The 23,937-nt window shown below is 37.5% G+C and overlaps 1 protein-coding gene and 1 long non-coding RNA gene across 2 annotated transcripts in view; one reads left to right on the forward strand and one right to left on the reverse strand.

The window, feature by feature from the left end:
• Positions 1 to 15,915, reverse strand: part of LOC132129665 (uncharacterized) — a 128,113-nt gene extending 112,198 nt beyond the window's left edge. Inside the window, exons 1-2 of the long non-coding RNA XR_009428558.1 lie at positions 15,763 to 15,915; positions 15,081 to 15,116 (exon numbers count right to left, since the gene is read on the reverse strand). This is a non-coding gene — a long non-coding RNA (uncharacterized LOC132129665). The remainder of the gene's footprint in view (positions 1 to 15,080; positions 15,117 to 15,762) is intronic.
• LOC132129664 (protein-glutamine gamma-glutamyltransferase K-like) lies at positions 15,011 to 20,185 on the forward strand. The gene is made up of 14 exons (XM_059541306.1): positions 15,011 to 15,142; positions 15,471 to 15,859; positions 15,994 to 16,185; positions 16,316 to 16,567; positions 16,682 to 16,800; positions 17,655 to 17,762; positions 17,911 to 18,088; positions 18,177 to 18,315; positions 18,406 to 18,598; positions 18,689 to 18,842; positions 18,985 to 19,269; positions 19,432 to 19,592; positions 19,684 to 19,820; positions 20,025 to 20,185. Exons 2-14 carry the CDS (start codon positions 15,472 to 15,474, stop codon positions 20,170 to 20,172), a joined length of 2,454 nt encoding a protein of 817 aa, XP_059397289.1. The 5' UTR covers positions 15,011 to 15,142; position 15,471; the 3' UTR covers positions 20,173 to 20,185.
• The last annotated feature ends 3,752 nt before the right edge of the window (positions 20,186 to 23,937 follow it).

Raw genomic sequence — 23,937 nt, forward strand, 5'->3', positions numbered from 1 at the left:
TAAGGGGTAGTGCATGGGTTAACGCGAGGGTTGGTGTGAACCGGTGTGTAGTGTGCTGCTTTCCTGCAGTTGTACTCCTGCAGTTTAATGGCTGGGAAACGGCCAACGCTGCAGAGGTTTTTGTATGGGTTGTATACAAAAGGCATGCTGGGCAAAAAAGAAAGAAATGAGAGTCATGAGTGTGATCTGTAATTGGTCAGTAGATGGTTAATAATTCATAAATTGGGTCTCTTTGTTCTTAGAAATCAGATCTCCAGTTCTTTTTAAGCTGTAATCACTAGACAGCAAAAACATATCCTTACATGAAACATTAGGCTGTTCCCAAAAATTTTAACTATATAAAGTTCATACCAGTACAAGAGTTTTTAACCAACTTTTGATCCACAAAACTATGAATTCTAGATGTCAGCTTTCTAATAGAAATACATAATTTAATAAAGTTTCAAACAATGTCTGAGATGATTACTTACATGGATGTTGTCCTTGTCTGTTCAAGAGAAACTGAACTGAAAACTGCTGCAGAAAGTGAACAGTAAGTCCTCCTTTAACCAGCTTGTGGCTCGTTCTGTAGTTTGTCTCTACAGCAGACGGGATATTTATACTACATCTCCATCTCCACCCCATCCACAGCTCATAGCTGAAGTGTGAATAGTTGTCCTCTTAAGAAAGCTATTAAAGGATTTTGAGTCATATTCATTTTAATGGTCTCTTTTAGAGAATTAATGGGTCAAATTAACATTTAAGTTTAATTAATCTGAACCTTTGAACATCAGACAGAGTAATTTTCTAGTAATTTCCCAGGCTAATGCCTTATCTACAACAGACTCTATCAACACTAATAAAACATATAGTTTTATTACTATTGTCTACGTGTGTGTGTATGTATATATATATCTATATATATATAAATATAGATAGATGGATGGATGGATGGATGGATGGACGGACGGACGGACGGACGGACAGACAGACAGACAGACAGATAGATAGATAGATAGATAGATAGATAGATAGATAGATAGAAACATTCTCTAAGCAAAGTGTCGGAATCATTTTATCAGTTGTTGACCCTGTTTTTTTTTCTTGTTATATCGAGAGAGCAGGGAGTAGTACAATGCCTTGTGGATTTTATGTAATGCAGAAAATCTTATTTATTTGCAATATTAGCTCTGATACATATAGTTTATGGTTATATTGAATTAAATAGCAGTATAGTTAAGAGTGCAATACTCTTACATTTAGTCTGTCAGAACAAGGATGACTATTTGATATATAACTGGTTAGTCAGTTATTAAATAGAATGACTCGTAAAATTGAAAAGCAGAGAAAGCAGAGTAATAGAAATTCTCATGCAAGAGAATTTACATTTCTTTCATTTCTTTTTTCCTTTTCCCTGACAGAAGATAAAATGTTGCTTCAGGCCCTGTGAATAACCACAGCGTCCACATGCAGTGATGTTGGAAGAGATGTCTATCTGACAAGAGCAAGTAAGGAATATGATGTTTATATAATGGTATATAATTGGATTGGATTTATCAACTATATTATAGAAGGCATTGTCAAGCATGTCATGATTTTTTGAATGTAGTATTATTATTATTATTTATTTATTTTGGATAACAGAATTGCTGATCATCCCTGACCTGAACCTCATGCTCCACCCAGAAGGCGTATGAGAAAATAAGGAGAAATAGCCTATAATAGGACCATTTAAATCAAAATCACCCAAAATCGTCCGTCATCAGTCCAGTCATTCGTTCTGCACATTTTTTTACAAACAATGACTCTACAAGGGCTTTAGCAAATTGATATGACATAACTATAGTGTGTTTAGTCACTATATTCTGGTCTGACTAGACAGAAAACACTGAAAGTGCTATCTAGACCACAGTCTAGTACAATTCAGTACAATTCTCTGAATGCATTTCATTCACCTGGATAACTGGATGGACATATCAACATTATGTCAGACCATTTTATATGTAAAGTCATGAATCATGCACACCCAAGGTGGTGATCTTACCTGTCAACATTCCCGTTTTTCCCGGGAGTCTCCCGTATTTCACACCCATCTCCTTCCCCCCCCTCTCATTTTGTTATTTCTCCCAGGAAACTCCCGCAATTTGTATGGACCAAATCTTATTATATTAATAATCACATCAATATATTATTCCAAGGATGTCCAGTTGCCAAATCCTGTATGAAACACATACATCATACATTTGTGACTTTAACCTGACAACCTACCACCAGGGTTGGGTAGTATTTCAGATACATTTATTTTAAAATATGTATTTGAAACACAAAATAATAATATTTTGTATTATAAAGCCTTTGAAAAAATCTAATGTAATTTGAGTTTAAGTTTAGTATTTTTGTATTTTCATTCAGCGTGTCAGATTTTCTGTATCAACTGCTGTTCAGTCCCTCAAACCCAACTGTCAGCTGAAGATATCAGAGAACATAGCTCCATCCAGCCTTGGTGTAAATATTCTATTCCTGCATGGAAATATGGAATGGGGCTGGGGCTCAATTTGAGACAGCCTTTCACCTTTCACTTTGATGACACATTTTCTATCCAGCCTATTCTTACAGCCGGGTGTATGTCCAGCTAGTGCAACCGGCCCTAGGGAAACAAGCGTTTTTTCACATCTTGCTCTAATAAAATACAGCAGCAAATCTGCACTGACTGAATATAGGCATAGCAGCTTCTACAGTTAAATATAAAACTTAAAAAAAAAAATGTTTATAAAATAAATCAAAAAATGTTTCAAAATATTTTAATATCATTAATAATTAACTTAATTAATTTGTAGTTAACTAATATTTAAACAATTAGCCTTTCTAGGCTATTGGTGTCTAGGATTATTTCTTTTTTAAATGACATGAGACTTTGTGACTTCCTGCACTTGCTATACTTTATACTTCAGTACAGTAAAAGTAGTAAAACTATTTTATTATAGTCATTTGATCAAAAATCCAAAAGCAAAGCAAAGCTAGTTGAAATGGCAGCAGAGCTAATGAGTGATACTCTCCTGCTATGTACTGGTTATAATACTATTTTCATGTCAATTTTAATCAGTCTTTTTGGCACATTTTTCATGTCATCTTTATGAATGAAAGGTGAAATTTACTGCACAGCTCTTGAGTTAGAAATAATAATGGCTTTAAAATATTATAAGTGTTTTAAAAACGTGTTCATGATTATGAAGTAAGTTATTTATTATCAAAAATACCATTATGATGTCGTTTACGAGATATCATCAGTACCTAGCTAACGTTAGCCTAAACAGTTACCATAGTGTTTAGTTGTCAGCATTTAAATGTACAAATACGTGTACTCTCCTGGGATTACCAGGCCCGGCATTTAAAATTATACGTGACCCTGGACCACAAAACCATTTTTCAATTCCATTTTTTCAAAATTGAGATTTATACATCATCTGAATAAATAAGCTTTCCATTGATGTATAATTTGTTATGATAGGACAATATTTGGCTGAGATACAACTATTTGAAAATCTGGAATCTTTAAAGTTGTCCAAATGAAGTTCTTAGCAATGCATATTACTAATCAAAAATTAAGTGGATATATTTACAATAGGAAATTTACAAAATATTTTCATGGAACATGATCTTAATGTCCCGATGATTTTTTGTCATAAAAAAAAATCTATAATTTGACTCATATAATGTATTTTTGGCTATTGCTACAAATATACCCCAGCGACTTAAGACTGGTTTTGTGCTCCAGGGTCACACAGGTTGTTAAACAACATGAATCTGTATGTTAATGATTCTATCATAATTTACGGTGTCGATGTGATTGTGGTCCAGTGCTGGTGGTGTCGGCTCAGTTTCAGTACCCAGACTCGGGCCAGTACTGGCTAAGAGTACCATTTTGGTTGGCGTGAGATAGATATAGGTATAGATATAGATATATACACACACACACACACACACACACACACACACACACACTTACTCATACAGAATTCCAACTTCTAAAATATGCTTATTAAAGACTCCTTCCAGTTTTGATATGAAACCAGAGCTTTGAATAATTAGCTTATCCTCAAAATGACATTTTTACCTTAAAATCCTTAAGATGGCATCTACTTCCAACCAAAATAAAATACATTTTACAGTGTCCTTGTTAAGTCTACATTTACTTATGCATGTCATCTAAAGTTCACCTTATCAAAGATTAAGGGTTTCTTTTCATGGCATCCCCCGACCCCATGATTTACCCCATAACGTCCAAATATGCTTCTTTTCCCCAAGTACAGAAATGAGTGATGTAACATATATATATACAGTACAGACCAAAAGTTTGGACACACCTTCTCATTCAAAGAGTTTTCTTTATTTTCATGACTATGAAAATTGTAGAGTCACAATGAAGGTATCAAGGACTATTTGACCAAGAAGGAGAGTGATGGGGTGCTGCGCCAGATGACCTGGCCTCCACAGTCACCGGACCTGAACCCAATCGAGATGGTTTAGTGGTGAGCTGGACCGCAGACTGAAGGCAAAAGGGCCAACAAGTGCTAAGCATCTCTCGGGGAACTCCTTCAAGACTGTTGGAAGACCATTTCAGGTGACTACCTCTTGAAGCTCATCAAGAGAATGCCAAGAGTGTGCAAAGCAGTAATCAAAGCAAAAGGTGGCTACTTTGAAGAACCTAGAATATGACATATTTTCAGTTGTTTCACACTTTTTTGTTATGTATATAATTCCATGTGTGTTAATTCATAGTTTTGATGCCTTCAGTGTGAATCTACAATTTTCATAATCATGAAAATAAAGAAAACTCTTTGAATGAGAAGGTGTCCAAACCTTTGGTCTGTACTGTATATATATATATACCAGATGAATGTTAACATGAATGGTAACTCTGGTAAATGTTAACATTTGGAATATACGTTTGGAAGAATGTTGCATTCAGACCTGCTCTTTTCTTCCCCATCTCTAAAAAAGAGCAGCAGCCAACTTTTGATGATCTTTTAAATCTCTCCATCTGATGGACTGCTTGTACTTGCAATTCTTTGTACTAATTATTTTTTAAAAAGACCAGTCGCAATACAGTGGTGTCAAACTCAATTCCTTGAGGGCCACAGTTTAGCTCCAACCAACTCCAACTCACACCTGCTTGTAAGTTTCAAGTAATCCTGAAGACCTTGCTAAATCAGGGTTTGTTTAATTATGGTTAGAGCTCAACTCTGGCGAGACTTAGGTCTCTCAAGGACTGAGGACCTTGTGGGTGTTTTCAAACTGCTGGGTGTTTCTAAATCATGCAATCTAAATGATCCCCCTTACCCAACCCCACCCCTAAACCTAACATCACTATGATGTCAACCAATCAGGTATCATGGTGTAAAAACACCCTGATCTGGTAACTCCCATTAATTTCCTGCAACTGCAATATGAAAAACGTGTGAGTTCTAAGCAACCCCTATCCATGCCTCAAAGACCTATTCCCAACCGCCCGGCAGAGAAGCCTTTAGTGCAATGCTGGCGATGTAAAGGCCATCACTCACCTGGCAGCTGTCCTCACTTTGTCTCTTCTCAGTCCCAGTCACCTCAGTCCACCAGCCAACACCCTTCCTCCAATAACAAGCGGACAACATTTCCATCTTCTAAAGGTACTGGTCCATCTGGCAATCGCTCTGTGTCTGCCACCTTTCCCCACAATTCATCAACAACTGGTAAGAAACCACCACCTGCTGCAATTGTTCCACAACAATTAGTGATACCACTTTGCATTGGTACCTGGAAGGGAAAAGCCATTGTTGATACTGGGGCTAGCTACACCCTTCTACATGAGAATCTCTGGAAGGAGCTCACTTCACAAAAACTCCATCCATGGACCCAGGGTCCGCTCTACCTAGCAAATGGGGAAGCAGAAATTCCTTTAGGTTGGATAAACATGCCAATCACCCTACATCAAAAAGTATTCACCATACCTGCTGTTGTTCTATCAGCCAAAGCCCTGGCCTATGCAGTCGTATTAGGACTGGACTTCATCTTCTCCAGTGGGCTGCAGATCAATGTGGCAGATCAAAAGTATTCATTTCAGTCCAATCCTAAAGAGTATTATCCTTTCCAGCCAACAAATGCCAGTGTACCAGTTATCAGTTCCCAACATCCAAGGGGAAAGATGGGAAATAAAAATCCCAACAGCCTCTCCTTACTATCTTCTGTTCCTCCTCCTCAACTTAACATGTTTCAACCAGCCTGCCTGGATGAGAAGACACTAATTAACACTGCTGTACAGGATGCCCACTTACCTCCGGAAGGCAAGCAACAGTTACGGCAGATCCTCGAGTCAAACCCTCAAGTTTGTACCCTTCGTCCAGGACGTACTGAAGTTACACAGCATCACATATATACTACCCACCAAGTACCTATAAAACAAAGACCGTACCGCACAACACCTGCCAAACAAGCTGTCATTACAGAGCAACTGGAAGAGATGTTGACTGCCGGCATCGTAGAACCATCACACTCTGGATGGGCCTCACCTGTCGTCTTGGTCCCTAAAAAAGACGGAAGCCTTAGGTTTTGTGTGGACTACAGAAAAGTTAATGCCATTACAGAGAATGATGCTTACCCATTACCCAACATCACTGAGATCTTGGAGTCACTATCTGGAGCGGCCATCTTTTCCACCATTGACCTTAACAGTGGCTACTGGCAGGTAAACATGGATCAAGAAAGTAAACCAAAGACAGCTTTCACAACTTCATCAGGACTGTTTCAGTTTAATGTTATGCCATTTGGGTTAAAAAATGCCCCAGCAACCTTCCAAAGACTAATGGAGAACGTTCTAGGAGAATTGCGTGGAAACATCTGCTTTGTCTACATTGACGACATCATTATTTACTCACCATCTGTAGCCCAGCACTTCTCCGACCTCCAAGCTGTTTTTTATAAACTGCAAATGGCTGGCCTCACCATTAATTTAAAAAAGAGCAAGTTCTGTCTTCAGAAAATAACTTTTCTGGGACATGTTGTCAGCGTCCAAGGCATAGCTGCAGACCCAAGTAAAGTGGAGGCTATACGTGAATACCCTGTGCCCACCAGCATCAAGGAGGTCCAGCGCTTCCTGGGGTTAGCCGGGTGGTACCACCGGTTTGTACCAAACTTCTCCAGGATCGCTGAACCCATCAATGCACTGAAAAAAAAAAGGATGTTCATTCCTCTGGTCACAACAATGTCAACAAGCCTTTGAACATTTAAAATGCTGTCTTACCTCTCCTCCCATTCTTGGCCATCCTGACCTTCAACTGCCTTTTACTGTCTATACGGATGCCAGTAACACTGGTCTGGGTGCTGTGCTGACCCAGCGCAAGGAACAGGGATTGGAACAAGTTATTGCTTATGCCAGCAGAACCCTGAACAAAGCAGAGACCAATTACACAGCCACTGAAAAAGAGTGTTTGGCTGTAATTTGGGCCCTGGAAAAATGGCAGCACTACCTAGAGCACAAACTGTTCACTGTCATCACAGACCACTCAGCGTTACAATGGGTAATGTCTTCCACAAAAACCACGAGTCGCCTCATCCGGTGGGCCTTGCGACTACAGAGATTTGATTTTATCATTGAATATCGCAAAGGAAAACTAAATATGGCACCTGATGCTCTGTCTCGGATTCACACCAGTTGTAACCTGTACACCAACCAACACCAACAGGAGAATGCTGAGTTTCCGATATCTCCAGCCACAATCTGGGAGGAACAGCACAAAGACCCTGTCATCACCAACACACTTAAAGCACTTGCAGAAAATGATTCCTCTTTTAAAGATCAGTATGAGATAGTGGAAGATAAACTCTATCACAAAACTCACCTGCCGAACAATCAAGTTCATTACAGAGTCTACATTCCTACCAGCCTTGTGTCGTCCATTCTACACCACTACCACTCTAATCCCTGGAGCGGTCATGTAGGTATTTATAAGACCTACAAGCGTATCCATGATGTTGCATTCTGGCCTGGAATGTGGACTGACATAAAACACCACGTCAAAAAATGTGTCAAATGCCAGACTCTTAAGGGAGAAAATCAGAAACCTGTGGGCAAACTACAGCAAGTCACCACCACCCGTCCCAATGAGATGCTTGGAGTGGACATTATGGGGCCAATGCCACGCAGCACACAGCAAAATGAGTACCTCTTAGTCTTTGTAGATTACTACTCCCGGTGGGTGGAATTTTTCCCCATGCGCAATGCTAAAGCTGAGACTGTTGCGTTACTTCTTCGGAAGGAAATTCTAACCCGTTGGGGGGTGCCAGACTTCATTCTGTCGGATAGAGGTACACAATTTGTGTCATCACTGTTCAGAGAACTCTGTCAAAAGTGGAGTATCAAACCTAAATTGACAACATCATACCATCCACAAACAAATATGACCGAGAGGGTTAACCGTACGCTCAAATGCATGATTTCTGCCTATGTGGACAACAATCACAGAAAATGGGACCAATACTTACCGGAACTCCGTTTCGCTATTAATTCAGCTGTCCAGGAAACGATTGGGATGACCCCTGCAGAGCTTCATTTGGGGAGGAAACTGCAAAGTCCCATGGACAAGGTGTTACATGGCAAGAATCTAACTCCAGACTGCACATCTTACGATACAGTCCACCACCTAACTGAGCTTCAGACCAAGGCCATGGAATGCTGTAAAAAAGCACAAAAGAGACAGCTTCGGAATTATAATAAAAGAAGACGAGATGTCACATACAAGGAAAATGATCGTGTGTGGATGAGAACCTTTCCCCAGTCTAGTGCACAACATCACTTCACTGCAAAATTGGCTCAAAAATGGAAAGGCCCTTACCGTGTCATAAAACAGGTGGGTCCATTGAACTATCGAATAGCGCTAGAGTCCACTGGCGAAGATGTTCGCATAGTGCATGTGTGCAACCTGAAACCATGCTTTCCCACGGCTGAAGAGCTGGAATGCCAGGAGAAGAAAAGGCTCTGCCAGATATTCAATGAATCTTCTGATGAAGAGGAATTCATTGGATTTTAATTATGATTCACATTTCCACAACCATAGGTTGTCTTCTCCAGGGAGGGAGAGTGTAGCGATATGGAAGAAATCCATATCAGCTTTTCATTTTTTTCTGATGGGCGGAAACCAATGAGGAAATTTAGAATAAAAGAGCGCTAGAAACGGAAGTTGGGCGCGAGTAAAAAAACAAAACACACCTGTAGGTTATTATTGGAGTGGGACACACGCTACCTGAAGCTGAAGGTCGTACTATTCTTTGCTGGAATCTCTGTGCATGCGCTGACTGGGTGCGATCGCCAAAGTGACGGAGAAATTGCTCTACTGCGTCTGCATGGTTCGTTCGCCTGCCTGGTGCAACATAATCCAGCCTGGTTCGTTCGCCTGCCTCAGGTACTAGTGGTGATGTCCATCATCTTTTAACCTCACGCCAAGAGTTTCTAAACTCACGCCAAACTCTCGCCAAGTCTCCAAACTCTTTCTCCGGCCCAGGATTTGCGGCCGCTACACAGACTGCTTCACGCAGCCACCACCACACACACACACATACACGCTCATTGTACACGCACACACCCATACACAAACACTCGTTTGAAGGGTTTTTTTTGTGTGTGTTTTTTTTTCTCTTTCATTTCTTTATTTTGGCTGAAAATTGAACACAAACTGAGTTTGAAAAAAAGAACTGTTTGCCTTAAATATTTTGTTATTTGTCATGTGAGGTAAAGAAAAAAAAAACTCTGTGAAAATTTAACTTTGTGTAGTTTATTTTATTTTATTTCTTTGCAAAAATGTTTTCTTAAAATATACATATTTTTGACCAAACCCTTCAACTTCTGACTGTGTGTCATTTAAGCCCTATTCTACATTATTGTGGGTATTTGAAGGAATTTATTTTCGTTTTTTGTGTAACGGTGGTTTGAGTTATCTTCGGGGAAATTGAACTTCATTACATATATATATATTTTTTTCTTTACTTGACAAGTTTTACTTGTCTGGCGCCCGAACAATTTAAATTTTATTAAGTCAAATTTGATTTGGGGCAGCCACCGTTACAACAGACCTATACTTGGACTCTGGCACTATGTCAGCAAACTCACAATTATAGCTTCATTATAAATAAATATTAGCCTACTTTGATATAATCTGTTGTATAACGGTTTGTAAAAATTATATGTTAGATTATCAGATGTTTACTTACCAGGGTAACGAGTTCTTCTGGTCTTCTGGTAATTAGCAACAAAACAAGCCTGTCAGGTTTTGTCATTAGATGTCAAATCAAGTGTGCATGTCTTGAAACTCATATAGCAAAAATAATGTTAAAGTAACCTTAACCACTTTAAGCTTGTTTCATTTTACGAATTAAATTATTCAGAAAAGTAGAAGAGTGATCGCAAACATTATCAACTTCAGAGACTCTATAGACGGTTAAGATATCTACGTATCCATTTTATTTGTTGGTGGAAATTTTGAAATGCTAAAATGCAAAGGTTTGAGTGATTTATTGCAACAATGTAAAATGTAATGTTTGCAACGAATAGTACTTCACCAGACTGAATTACAGTTCATGTGACCAATCAAAATTTGTTAATTCTTTTCTTTTTGTATAATTGCTCTGGTGCAGAGCTGTCATTTAAAAATGTAAAAGCAGGTTTTTATTCAATATAGTCACAAAAATGAGTACAGGTAAAGCAGGATGTTGTTTTGTCACTGGCGTTGTTTTGTGTAATATACAAAACATTTATATATTTTATATAATGTCATATAAAATTACATTTGTAAAGGATGTGAAATAAAATGTAAATTATGATAACCTATATGGTTATGACATATCATGCTTGCCTAACATTCAGTCAATGTAAAGTTGACCACATAGAAGCAATCCAGAGCAACATAATATTTCCTAACACTCTAGATAGAACTTATGGTAGAGATGAGGTTTAAAAAAAATACACACACCAAACACAGCAGAAAACACTGAACATAACAGATTTGGCAGCCAGAAGTAATTATGTATACTGCACTGAAGAAGCCTGAAATTGAAAGAAACTTTAAGTACTTAATTCCACATAAATATGAAGAGATTTCAGTCTCTGAGAAGTGTTTCAGAATGACAACAGATCATGACATGAAAAGTCTAGTAGTTTCTGTGATGTAGCTAAGTAAAATCGAGAGGAGAAAATGCCCCAACCTTTCCAAATACATGTTTTCCTTTTCCAAGACAAATCCACTGACCATCAACACTTCATGTGTGGTTCCTACTGTCTTGGATATTTCTGTATTGATGGACTTGGTCTGCAGCATGTCAGATTAATTATGGGTAAGACTGACTAGAGCATTATAATAGTGGTCTGTAATACATAATAGAAATTAAAATTATAAAATGCCTTACAGTAGACAGCCGTATCAGAGCAACCCTGTTTTTCAAAAGTACAGTGCTAAAAGCTCATTGAGCACGTCTTGAGAGTTTAGCATCTCCAAAATTTTGGTTTCCATCCAACATCTTCATCAACTGTGTCACACTATCACATATTGCACTGATTTCACTGACTAAACTAGTATAGTTTGATAAACACAATGGAATGGGAGATGCACGTGTTACATTGTAATTGTAATGGTTATACTGTTTTTCAGTGACATTTCAAGGCTGACCGCACGGAGCCTGACATTTATTCCCATGAAAAATAGCACATGAACTTGAATCGGTTGACTTTTCTTAATTTTCTCTTGAAGTTTGAGTTGCCAAGATAATTGTAAGGAAAAAATTAACGAAAATGATTTCACACAAAGACATTTTAAGTAAATCCATTTTGACATGGATTGATTTTGAACTGGATTAAGAATGGATAGAATGATATACAGTATGGATGGATGGATGAATAGACAGAATTGGTCATATTAAAGGCTTTTTCTACTTGTTTTCTCATACGCCGCCTGGGTGGAGGTAAGGATAAGGTTCAAGTTGGGGATGGTGAACAATTATATTGTCTCAAAAAAAAAAATCATGACTTACTTAACAATGCTTTTATAAATATAGTTGATGAATCAAAAGGTGCATAATGATTTGAAGTCAATGCATGGGGATGCTGTTTTTATTCACAGGGCCTGAATCAACATTTTATATTCTGTCAGGGAAAAGGAAAAAGTTAAAAGGATAAAACATGAAAATTAAACAGGGATTTTTTTTCATAAATTCTCTAGCATGATAATTTTCATACTCATTTCCTCTGCTTTCCAATTTTATGATTCATTCTATTTAATAACTGACTAACAGTCATATATCAAAGAGTCATCGTTGTTCTGACAATCATGAGAATAAATGTAAGAGTAATGGACTCTTAACAATACTGCAATTTAATTTAATAATACACTATTACTGTATGTATCAGAGCAAATTTTGCCAAAAAAAATCTTATCTAATCTCTTTGTTGAACAGAGATTAATTCCTTCAAATGTATGTACAATATTTTTTATGCTACTCACTTCTCTCTTAATATAACAAGATTAACAAACAGGGTCATTAAGAAATATATAGACACGTTGCTTATAGAATGTTTCTAATATCTCAATATCTGAGAAAAGTTTTAATATATACAGCAATAAGTATAATTCAACATACACATTAATACTATATATAGAGTGCCCTCCATAAGTATTGGAACAGTAAAGACAAAATTATTATGTTTGCTGTGGTGTCAAGAAATCAGTAAATATGATGAATATGAGACAAAACTACAGAATGTCACATTTTATTATTGGGTGATTCAACACAAATATGGTTTCCCAGCTAAGCAGATCAGCACTTATAGAGTTTCATCTCCCTATCTGAAGTGAGCATATGTATTGGAACAGTTGCCTAACAGGTCTTTCTCAGCTATGTGCTGTTGCATTAATTCTTCAGCTATTAAAAGTTAATGCTTTTGCATTCTACATCTTGCATTCGACGATGACACACACAAACCAAGATAAAGATGAGGGAGCTGACTCTGAAAGAAAAGCAAGCAATTTGGATGCTAAAAGAAAAGAGGAAGTCAATTAAAAACTATAGGAAAAACAAAGGGCATGGAGAAATCAAGAGTTTGGAAACTACCGGGGATCAGCATCCAACAACGACCTGATCGGCTGAGAAAAACAACAGTAGTTGATGACAGACAAATCATAAATGCTGTGAAAATGAACCCTAAAATACATGTCTGTAAAATCATCAACAACCTCCAGAAAGCTGGGGTGATGCTCTGTCAATCTACAGTGCACAGGAGAATTTGACACAGAATTACAGAAGCTACACAGCAAGATGCAAAGCTCTGATCAGCACCAAAAAATAGAAAGGCAAGATTCTTCACAAATGTGAGCCAGTAGAGTTGATGGACCGATGAGACAAAGATTAACCTTTATCTAAGTGATTGGAAAGCAAAAAATGTGTGGAGAAAATAGGGAACTGCAAATGATACTAAGCATATAACCTCATCTGTAAAGCTCGGTGGAGGTGGTGTCAAGGCATAGGCATGCATGGCTGTCTCTAGAACAGGATCTCTTCATTTTAATGATGATTTAATGTATGATGGCAATAGCAGAATGAATTTGGAAGGGTGCAAAATCATCTTGGCTACCAATATTCAAGAAAATGAATTCAAGAATTCCTATTCCTAAACTTGAGCAACTTGTCTCCTCAGTCCCCAGACGTTTGCAGACTGTTATAAAAAGAAGAGGGGATGCCACACAGTGGTAAACATGGCCTTGTCCCAACTTTTTTGAGATGTGTTGATGCCACGAAATTTAAAATCAACTTATTTTTCCCTTTCAATGATACATTTTCTCAGTTTAAACATTTGATATGTCATCTTTGTTTGAAATTTGAAACTTCCACAACATTTCATTCTGTTTTTATTCACAATTTGTACAATGTCTCAACTTTTTTGGAATCGGGTTTGTAGATTGCCCAAATCAATCTCCAGATTTAAATCCGATTGAACATTAATTTCACCAGCTGAAGAGGAGACTAAAGACAGAAACTCCCCAAAACAAGCAACAGTTGGAATTGGCTGCATTAAAGGTTGGGGAAAAGCATTTCAAAGCATAAGACCAAGAGTCTGGTGATGTCTATGGATTGCAGACTCATTGCTCTGATTGAATGCAAGAGATCTGCAACTAAATATTAGCTTTTGATCTTTTACATCGGCCTTAAATTCAACTGTTCCAATACTTATGCTCATATCAAATAGTGGGATGAACTCTAAAAGTGCTGTCATTTTTATTTGGTAAAACGTGTGTCGAAAGACTAAATAATATGTGGCATTCTGTAGTTTTGTCACATATATTAATTTTTTAATCATATGTGAAAATGTTTTGATTCCACAGCAGAGAAAGCAATTTTGTCTTTACTGTTGCAATACTTTTGGAGGGCACTGTATATATATGTGTGTGTGTGTGTGTGTGTATTTATGTATATATATATATATATATATATATATATATATATATATATATATATATGTATATATATATATATATATATATATATATATATGTATATATATATATATGTATATATATATATATATATGTATATATATATATGTATATATATATATATGTATATATATATATATATGTATATATATATGTATATATATATGTATATATGTGTATATATATATACATACATACACACACACACATATATATACAGTGCCCTATATATATATACACATACACACACACACACACACACACACACACAAGTTTTATAACTGTTGTCAATATCTTGGTGTATCCAGCGTAGACAGTATCACACTGATTTTATTGGGTTCTATTCTCTGGTATAGATGTTTGAAGGTTCAGAACAATTCAACTAAGATGTTAATTTGTCCCATTAATTCTCTAAAAGAAACAATTAAAATGAATATGACTCAAAATCCTTTAATAGCTTTCTTAAGAGAACAACTATTCACACTTCAGCTATGAGCTGTGGATGGGGTGGAGATGGAGATGTAGTATAAATATCCCGTCTGCTGTAGAGACAAACTACAGAACGAGCCACAAGCTGGTTAAAGCAGGACTTACTGTTCACTTTCTGCAGCAGTTTTCAGTTCAGTTTCTCTTGAACAGACAAGGACAACATCCATGTAAGTAATCATCTCAGACATTGTTTGAAACTTTATCAAATTATTCATTTCTATTAGAAAGCTGACATCTAGAATGCATAGGTTGTTTTGTGGATCAAGAGTTGGTTAAAAACTCTTGTATTGGTATGAACTTTATATAGTTAAAATTTTTGGGAACAGCCTAATGTTTCATGTAAGGATATGTTTTTGCTGTCTAGTAATTACAGCTTAAAAAGAAACTGGAGATCTGATTTCTAAGAACAAAGAGACCCAATTTATGAATTATTAACCATCTACTGACCAATTACAGATCACACTCATGACTCTCATTTCTTTCTTTTTTGCCCAGCATGCCTTTTGTATACAACCCATACAAAAACCTCTGCAGCGTTGGCCGTTTCCCAGCCATTAAACTGCAGGAGTACAACTGCAGGAAAGCAGCACACTACACACCGGTTCACACCAACCCTCGCGTTAACCCATGCACTACCCCTTATCATTACCCATATGTTAACCCTTGCATTGACCCATGCACTACCCCTTATGCCTACCCATATGTTAACCCTTGCACTACTCCATATGCTACTCCTTGCGCTACTTCATATGATTATCCTTGCGGTACTTCATACTCTAATCCTTACGGTTTTGTCACTCAATGTCATGATTATGACACAAAGGAAGTCGTCGTCAAGAATTATGTGGATGACTGTACAAGCACGCAAGTCTGTGGAGCAGAGAGTAAGAGTCTTCACATTTTCTTTATCTTTGTCCTGCAGTGTATGATGGGAAATGTGTTATTCTTAATCATAAGAACTAAATTAATTGTCTTTATGATAATGAATTACCTGTTCTCTGCTTTTTGATGTTCTCAGATGCTGTCCTCCGGGTGAGTAAAGTCGACCTTCTCAAATGCAGGACCGGACTGAATCGTCAGGAGCATCACACACATTGTTTCCTTGATGACCATCTCATCGTCCGCAGAGGACAGTGTTTCAACATGTGGGTTGATCTGTGCCGTCCTTTCAATCCCAGTTGTGACAAGCTTCACCTGGAGCTCAAACTAGGTTAGTTTTTAAATGATTCAAGACAACAGATGATATACTGTATCTACATATGTAGAGGAGGAACATGTGAGGAGCTGAACCAGCCTTTCTACCGTCACTGGAATCTCTTGTTGTTTTGTATGTTTAACAGGTCATATCCCATCCATCCGGGACGGCACTTATGTGATCGTTCCAATTGTGGAAGAATTCAAGAAAGACTGCTGGGGGGCAAAGATTGTGGAACGAGGCCAAAACCGAATCAAACTGTGTGTGCACTCTGTTCCGACTGCTTGCGTTGGACGATACCAGCTCAGTGTCGTGACACACTGTCCAGGAGGCAGATTCACTTTACCTTATGTTCCTGAAAATGACATTTACATGCTGTTCAACCCCTGGTGTAAAGGTATGTGTTTGATTATATTTTAATATAACAACTGAAACATAAATATGAAAATGTAATAGAGTGAGGAAAGAAAACAAATGCTTTTCCATTTAAAGCAAATGTTCTCTTTATCAGATGACTGTGTGCACCTGAGTGATGAGGCGGAGAGAGCTGAGTATGTGCTGAATGACATGGGCAGAATCTACTACGGAACTAAGCAGCAGATTGGCTGCAAAACATGGAACTTTGGTCAAGTAAGAGCCAAACTTTCACTCATGTATTACAAAAGTGTCTACCAATAACTCGTGTGTATGTCAGTGAGATGCTGTGAATCCACTGACTTCAGTGGGAGTTTGGAGTCACTGGAAAATGTTAGAAATGACAAAACAGTTATTTTTCTAGTAGGTAATCTTAGTTAATCTTAGACCAAAAATAAAAAAAAAGTGCTGTGTAATTAAGTTCAGACCGCTCATTTGCGTACAGACATGTTTGACAGCTGTTATTGCACAACAACCATTTTAGATCGACAAACTGTAACAACGTATATAAAACTTACGTGTCGGCAGCATGCCAAAATAAAAGCTTGCTGATTTTAAGTTTGAAAATGCTGAAAATTCATATAAAAAAATATTAGCATTTTATTTTGTTTACTACAAAACATATATATATATTTTTTAATAGTCCTTGTTTTTGTTTTAAAATGTATTATCACAGTTTTTTGTCTTATTTTAAAAAACGAAATAAATTTCAGTAATATTATTATCGCTTTTATTATATATATATATATATATATATATATATATATATATATATATATGTATATATATATATATATATATATATATATATATATATATATATATACTGTGTATATAATGGGTCACACTGTGTGCATTGTGAGAACCAAACCAAATCTCCAGGTGCTCTTATGAGGACCAGACTGAATAACACTTAAGTGCACCCCTGCCTATAAGTAACAAGGGTGTACATTAAAAATGCTGGAACCTATTGCTTGAACCGATCCCATTTCTAATCACATCTGAGACATAATTCTACAGAATTTTTATGCACAATCTTTAATTTCTTTACTCTGCTGTCTGATTCTTAGTTTGAGAAGGGAATCTTGTCTGCGTGTATGTATGTGTTGGAGAAGAGCTGTACACCTTGCTCAGGGTGGGGAAGCCCCATTAACATTTCCAGAGTGGTTTCTGACATGGTGAGTCTTCATTTCCTTCTTATCAACACCCTGAATTCATTTGGAAATCCTTCAAAATGGTCAGATTTGTTCTTTTCTGAATGTGGTATTTCTTCACAAAGTTTATTGCATTCAAAATAAATTAGTTTAAATCATCTCTCCTTATCAGGTTATTGCCAACAAAGGCTGTGGTGTGCTGGTGGGTAACTGGTCACACTGCTATGGAGATGGAACTGCTCCTACATCCTGGTGCAGCAGCAGTGCCATCCTGAAACAGTTCTACAAACGTGGAGGAACGCCAGTCAAGTATGGACAGAGCTTGGCCTTTGCTGGAGTCACCAACACACGTAAGAGTTCCTGCAGACTGGATGAAGAAGAAAACATTTTTGAAATCCTGATTGTAATTAACTCATATTCTTCTTCTCTTTCTTGTAGTGTTGAGATGTTTGGGTATTCCTGCTCGTCCAGTTTCAAACTTCTGTTCTGCTCATGACACTGATGTTCATTTGTCAACTGATGTCTACTTGGATGAGAAATTTCAGCTGATCGATCACATGAACCGTGATCCAATCTGGTAAGTATCATTACCATTTATAATGTCACCAAGAGTTCCTCTAAATGTCCATGAAGTGTTTCTAGATCTTTCTTCTTCTCTTCCATGTAGGAACTACCATGTGTGGAATGAGGCCTGGATGACTCGGCCAGACCTGCCATCTGGTTTTGGAGGTTGGCAGGTGGTTGATTCCACTCCTCAACTGACCGGCCAGGGCTTCTTCCGCTGCGGCCCCACCTCTGTTGCTGCGATCCGCAGCGGGCAGGTCTTCCTGAAGCATGATGTGCCCTTCCTTTTCGCAGAAGTGCGTTATTTCCTTTAATGTACCATTGCATACAGTTTACATAAAGTTATTATAATGACATATGACTTATGATTCCTGTTGTGTCCCTAGGTGAACAATGATAAGGTTTACTGGCAGCGGAGATGTGACGGGACCTTTGGTGTTGTTCATATTGAGAAGGATGTAGTAGGTCACTGCATCAGTACCAAGGCCGTCGGCTCAGATCAACGTGTAGACATCACAAATTTCTACAAACACCCATTTGGTAAAACCCACAAGCATTTCACTTAAAACATCTGCTTCAGCCCGCAATACTTTGAACCATGGTGCTTATGGAAATTATGAAGTATGGTGTATCTCCTGCAATTCAATCATATGTGCATTTTACTCTATCTTTTATTGATCAGGATCTTCTGAGAAGAGCACTGCTTTGGAAACAGCCCTTCGTCATGGCTTGAGAAGATGCACATACCCACTGCCCTGTCCTGAGGATGTTGTCTGTGAAGTCAGCCTGAAAGAGGATGGACTATGTGTGGGCAAGGATGCCTTGCTTTACATCAATCTTAAAAACAAATGCAGCTCACCTCGTAGCGTCACCCTCTACAGCCAGGCTGCAGCCACGTACTACACCGGAGTCAGGAAGACCTTCCTGAAGAGAGACCAGACATGCATCGAGCTCAAGCCCTCTGAATGTGAGAAGTGATAAAGATTTAAAAGATAAAGCTGAATGTGAGAAGTGATAAAGAGTTGCCATACATGATACCACCCAGTTAACATTATGCAGCTTATGGGTAAAGAGACTTGTAATGAAAGCATGAGTATTAATTCAGTGTTTGTCATTTTTGCTATAATAGGCAAACCTCTGGAATGGACCCTGAGTTATGACGAGTATAAGGAACACCTGGTGGATCACACCTCACTGATGCTCAACCTCTTTGGACACGTGGCTCAGACGAAGCAGGTTCTGGCCACACAGTACAACTTCAGACTGCGCACACCAGATCTTGTTATCGCTGTGAGTTTAAAGTTAGAGTTTAACTGTTGAATCTTTTGATTGGTTGGAATTATTTAGTGTTAAATTGTGTCTTGTATGTGGTTCTTCTCAGCCTGTATGTGATGCTGTCTTGGGTCAAGAAGTGCCAGTCAAAATCACTTTCCAGAATCCACTGCCTTGTGTCCTGAAGAACTCTGTATTCCGCTTTGTGGGACTTGGACAGCAGCATGCCAGAGTTGTCAACTATGGGTAAAATTGATTTAATCGCTCAATAAAATAATGAATTATTTTTGCATTATTCTATTTAATTTCCAATTAATTATATAAATTATGATTGCTGAACATAATGGTAAACTCAATATCTTTTGCTGTACAGTTTGTTTAATTATTTAATTAAAATAAAATAATAATAAAAAAAATATAGTAATATAATCATCTTTCTTTCTTTCACAGTGACATTGCAGGGAATTCCACAGTGTGCCTGACAGAGAAGTTTATTCCCACGTGTCACGGCCCACAGAAACTTCTGGTCTCATTGGACTCTCCTCAGCTCACTCAGGTTCATGGATTCTCCAACATTGCTGTCAAACAGCATTGTTAAACCAATCAAATAAACAAAACGAAACGTCATGGCTCCATTGAATAGAAAGTGTTTACACTGAAATGATTTGCAGAGTTAGATAACAGCTGTTAGTTTCTCTTAACTTTCAGGTTGTTAACCTTAAACTTTTCACAATGCATTTAATCATGATGTAGGACAATTGCACTACTGCTTTATGCAAGACAATGTTGTCTTTTCATCTTTCTGATTTTTTAGTAGTCTTTCTGAATAGTTATTAACCAGTTTTTCCTCATTTGAAAACTCAAGTAATTGTATCATGGTGTTGGTTATTCTGTCCTGTGTAGCTTCAGCTTCAAATAAAAAAATAAATAAATAAAAAATCCAGCATACTAAACTGTTTCAGTTTGTGATATTGAGAGGGATCTATTAAAATGAGGTAGTACATTCTTGTCTTATATACTTTCCATAACATAGAATTTTATATACACTTTTATCCAAACATTTGCAGACTGCTTGTTTCTAAAACCTCAGAATATTAATATAGACCAGTGATTGCCAACCCGTCGATCGCAATCTCTATCAGTGTCCCAGCTGCTGCTGGCAATAACAGAAAAAAAGGGGGGAAAAAATGTATTACATTTTTTCCCGTTTTTGTACTGTATTTTTTGTATTTATTTTACTTGTTATTTGGGGGAGTTACTGGGACAGTGATAAATAAAAATACACCATGCCTTAGTAAACAGGTCATTTTAAAAGAGGCCAGAGATGTTAAAAGACGAAAAACTTCAGAAGGCACTGTTTACTGTAGGTGAAATTTAGGAACAAACCTTAAATACTGAATTTGGGGTGAGGGGTTATATGGATGCATGAGCGCAAAGTACATGGGGGTTACAGGGGACATGTTTTCCACACTTTTAATAAAACGTAAATTCGTCCCCAATACTTTTTTCCGGGCAAGTCTGTTCACATAGAGATTTTCAGGGGCCAGTGTGAAAAAATCTAGATTTAAATTTAAAGAGAAAATTTGTAACAATATTTAATGCATGACTTGGCATTTTATTCATATCCAAAATAATGAGATTACAGAGTGCTAAATACTCTCATGCAGTTTAAATTTCATTCATACTAGATGCCAGAGGGTGCTCTTGAGCAGAAAGTCCAAAACGAGTTCATAGAAGCAATAGCTGTCCCAGTGCATTGTGATTGGTGAACAGCTTATGTAGAGTTCACACTGCATGATTTCAGCCCGATTTTACACTCGTTGACAGCTTTTGATAAATCGCCGACAAATGCCCCAAATCAGAGGCAAATTGGTGCTCATTCATGCGAGTGTTTTGGCAAAAGTTTTGGCATGCTAAATATCTGCAACATATCTGGAGTAGAGCTGTAATTGGGCCTTAAAAGTTAGGCCCGACAGGACCCGAGCCCGACAAGTACATTTTGATTGATAGCTTTTTAAAAGCCAAACCCATTTAAAGCCCGACTTTATTCAAATGTGCGCACACACACAGCTCTTTTGCTTTTGTCAAAAATGAGTCATTTATTCATGTTTTAACATAATTTATTCATAACTAACGTAGACTAGACCACTTGGAAGTTGGAATAAAGAAATAAAATAAGTCCTCTGTAACATCTCAGCACTCTAAATAGACATAGGCTCATTTAGCCTATAAATAGACCAATGCACCAATAAAAACGAGTATTTTTTAACAAATTAAATTAAGATAAATTTTAAATTAAGATCCGGATTTGCTTCACCACTAGCAGCTGACATTTAATAAAAGAATAATGCCAACATTAGCGTATATACTCTGTCCACATTATGCATTTAAGACTCAATGAATATTTAGTTTTCATTTTAAAAAACTTTATTACTCACAGAGATTAGGCTAAGCTTACATGTTTTTGGAAATTATTGAATCCACTGTAGATGGCTTCAGCGCGTTCCTCCGCTCACTGATGGTGCATCATTATTCACTCAGTATTCTCATTATAAACATGGTCAAAACTTTTCCAAATCTCAGACTTTGCTTTAGTTGCTGGTGCAACCAAAACGTAATCGTTAGAGGCAAGCCTCCGTTACCTACTCAGCATCCATTTTCGCATCTTTCTCACGCTAATCGAAACACATCACATGACCGCTCATTTACCTCGCAAACCGGAGCGCAAACCCGAGCCCGCGTAAGATGATATAAATTAAGACCGAACCCGACAAAAGATCTTAAGCTCTAATCTGGAGCTGTCGGCGATTCACAATTGTTGTGTGCAATGATTTCTGACTGAAAACTACATCAGCGATGACCTACAGCCAATGAGAGACCAAGATACAGGGCAAATGGAAGTTCAGGGAGGAGATATAGACCAGGATATCAGTATTGTAATAGATATATGTAGAAACAAGCACAAACATTTGTTTGACCAGCTACAACATCATCATAACATTTACTGCAAAATTATTATTTACCTCCAACTCTTTTTCAAAGTTCCGGAACTTTCGGGGGCGGGACTTGAGCGCTAAACATGCTGATTGGTTGAGTTCACGCAGCATTGGTTGAGTTCAACCACCATTTATTCGGGTCATTTTCAAAATATTACTGTTACTGTGTCATGAAATGTAATTTTAAAAGTATTTCAAGCGAGAATGTAGTTGTTTAAAACTCAAATATGTGGTTTATTTAAAAGAGAGCGCCTATTTAAAAATGTGTTTGGCCGATCTCGGAGACGGTCAGCTCCACGTGATCAGCGGGAGCGCAGTAATCATGTATACGCCAAGAGCAGCCTCACCTCGGCTAGACCTTCTGATATGTGCCGCTGGCTTTGATGTCTCTTTAGTGGTTAAACATAACATATAATTCGTTTTGGGTAAATCTAACAGGTTATCTTTGGTCTGTATTCAATTTATTTATATGTTAAAATTAAAATAAAAAAGGCAAATTTATATAATATTTAGTTTCATTGTAATGACTGTATATACACATTTCCCTTAACTAAGTACATTTCTGCAGCTGTTATTATGTTTAAATGAAAATGAAAGGAGGCAGTGGTATTTGATATGAATGTAGTTGTTTTAAACTAAAATCTGTGGTTTATTTATAAAGACAGGTCCTATTTAAAAATGTGTTGTTTTGCCGATTTTGGAGACGGTCAGCTCCACGTGATCAGCGGGAGCTCAGTGATCCTCTATCCGCTGAGAAGCAGCCTCACCTCGGCTAGACCTTCTGACTGGCTTTGATGTCTCTTTAGTGGTTAAACATAACATATAATTCGTTTTGGGTAAATCTAACAGGTTATCTTTGGTCTGTATTCAATTTATCTATATGTTAAAATGAAAATAAAAAAGGCAAATTTATGTAATATTTTGTTTCATTGTAATGGCTGTATATATACACATATCCCTGAACTAAGTACATTTCTGCAGCTGTTATTATGTTTAAATGAAAACAAAAGGAGGCAGTGGTATTTGATATCCTATTTCGTTTTATTGTAAATATACAGAGAGGAAAATTGCAGTAGCCAAGACGAGCTGAATGAAGTTATCAAGTAGCTACGGTGCTGTTTGCAGATTTACCGGACTTGCGTCATCGCGGACATCACACTCCCGAGACGAATGCGCAAAGTCTGAACCAGGGGTTGGCAACCTACGGCACGCGTGCCAACAGTGGCACGCAGAGGGATAATCGCTGGCACGCAAGCAATAAGGAAAACTGTATAATGACGTACAGTTTGATGTAATAACTTCTCATAATCACACAGCCTGTTAGGAGCTACAAATACTATTAAAGTGTGAGAATTAACTTGCATGGA

This window comes from Carassius carassius, chromosome 46, assembly GCF_963082965.1.
Source record: "Carassius carassius chromosome 46, fCarCar2.1, whole genome shotgun sequence".
Classification (NCBI taxonomy): domain Eukaryota; kingdom Metazoa; phylum Chordata; class Actinopteri; order Cypriniformes; family Cyprinidae; genus Carassius; species Carassius carassius.

Excerpts from the sequence above, each read along its gene's own strand:
- LOC132129664 (XM_059541306.1), top strand. The coding sequence starts at position 15,472 with ATGCCTTTTGTATACAACCCATACAAAAACCTCTGCAGCGTTGGCCGT. Across the intron at positions 18,843-18,984 it reads TTTCTACAAACACCCATTTG|GATCTTCTGAGAAGAGCACT; the intron begins GTAAAACCCACA and ends TTTATTGATCAG. Across the intron at positions 19,270-19,431 it reads CGAGCTCAAGCCCTCTGAAT|GCAAACCTCTGGAATGGACC; the intron begins GTGAGAAGTGAT and ends TTGCTATAATAG.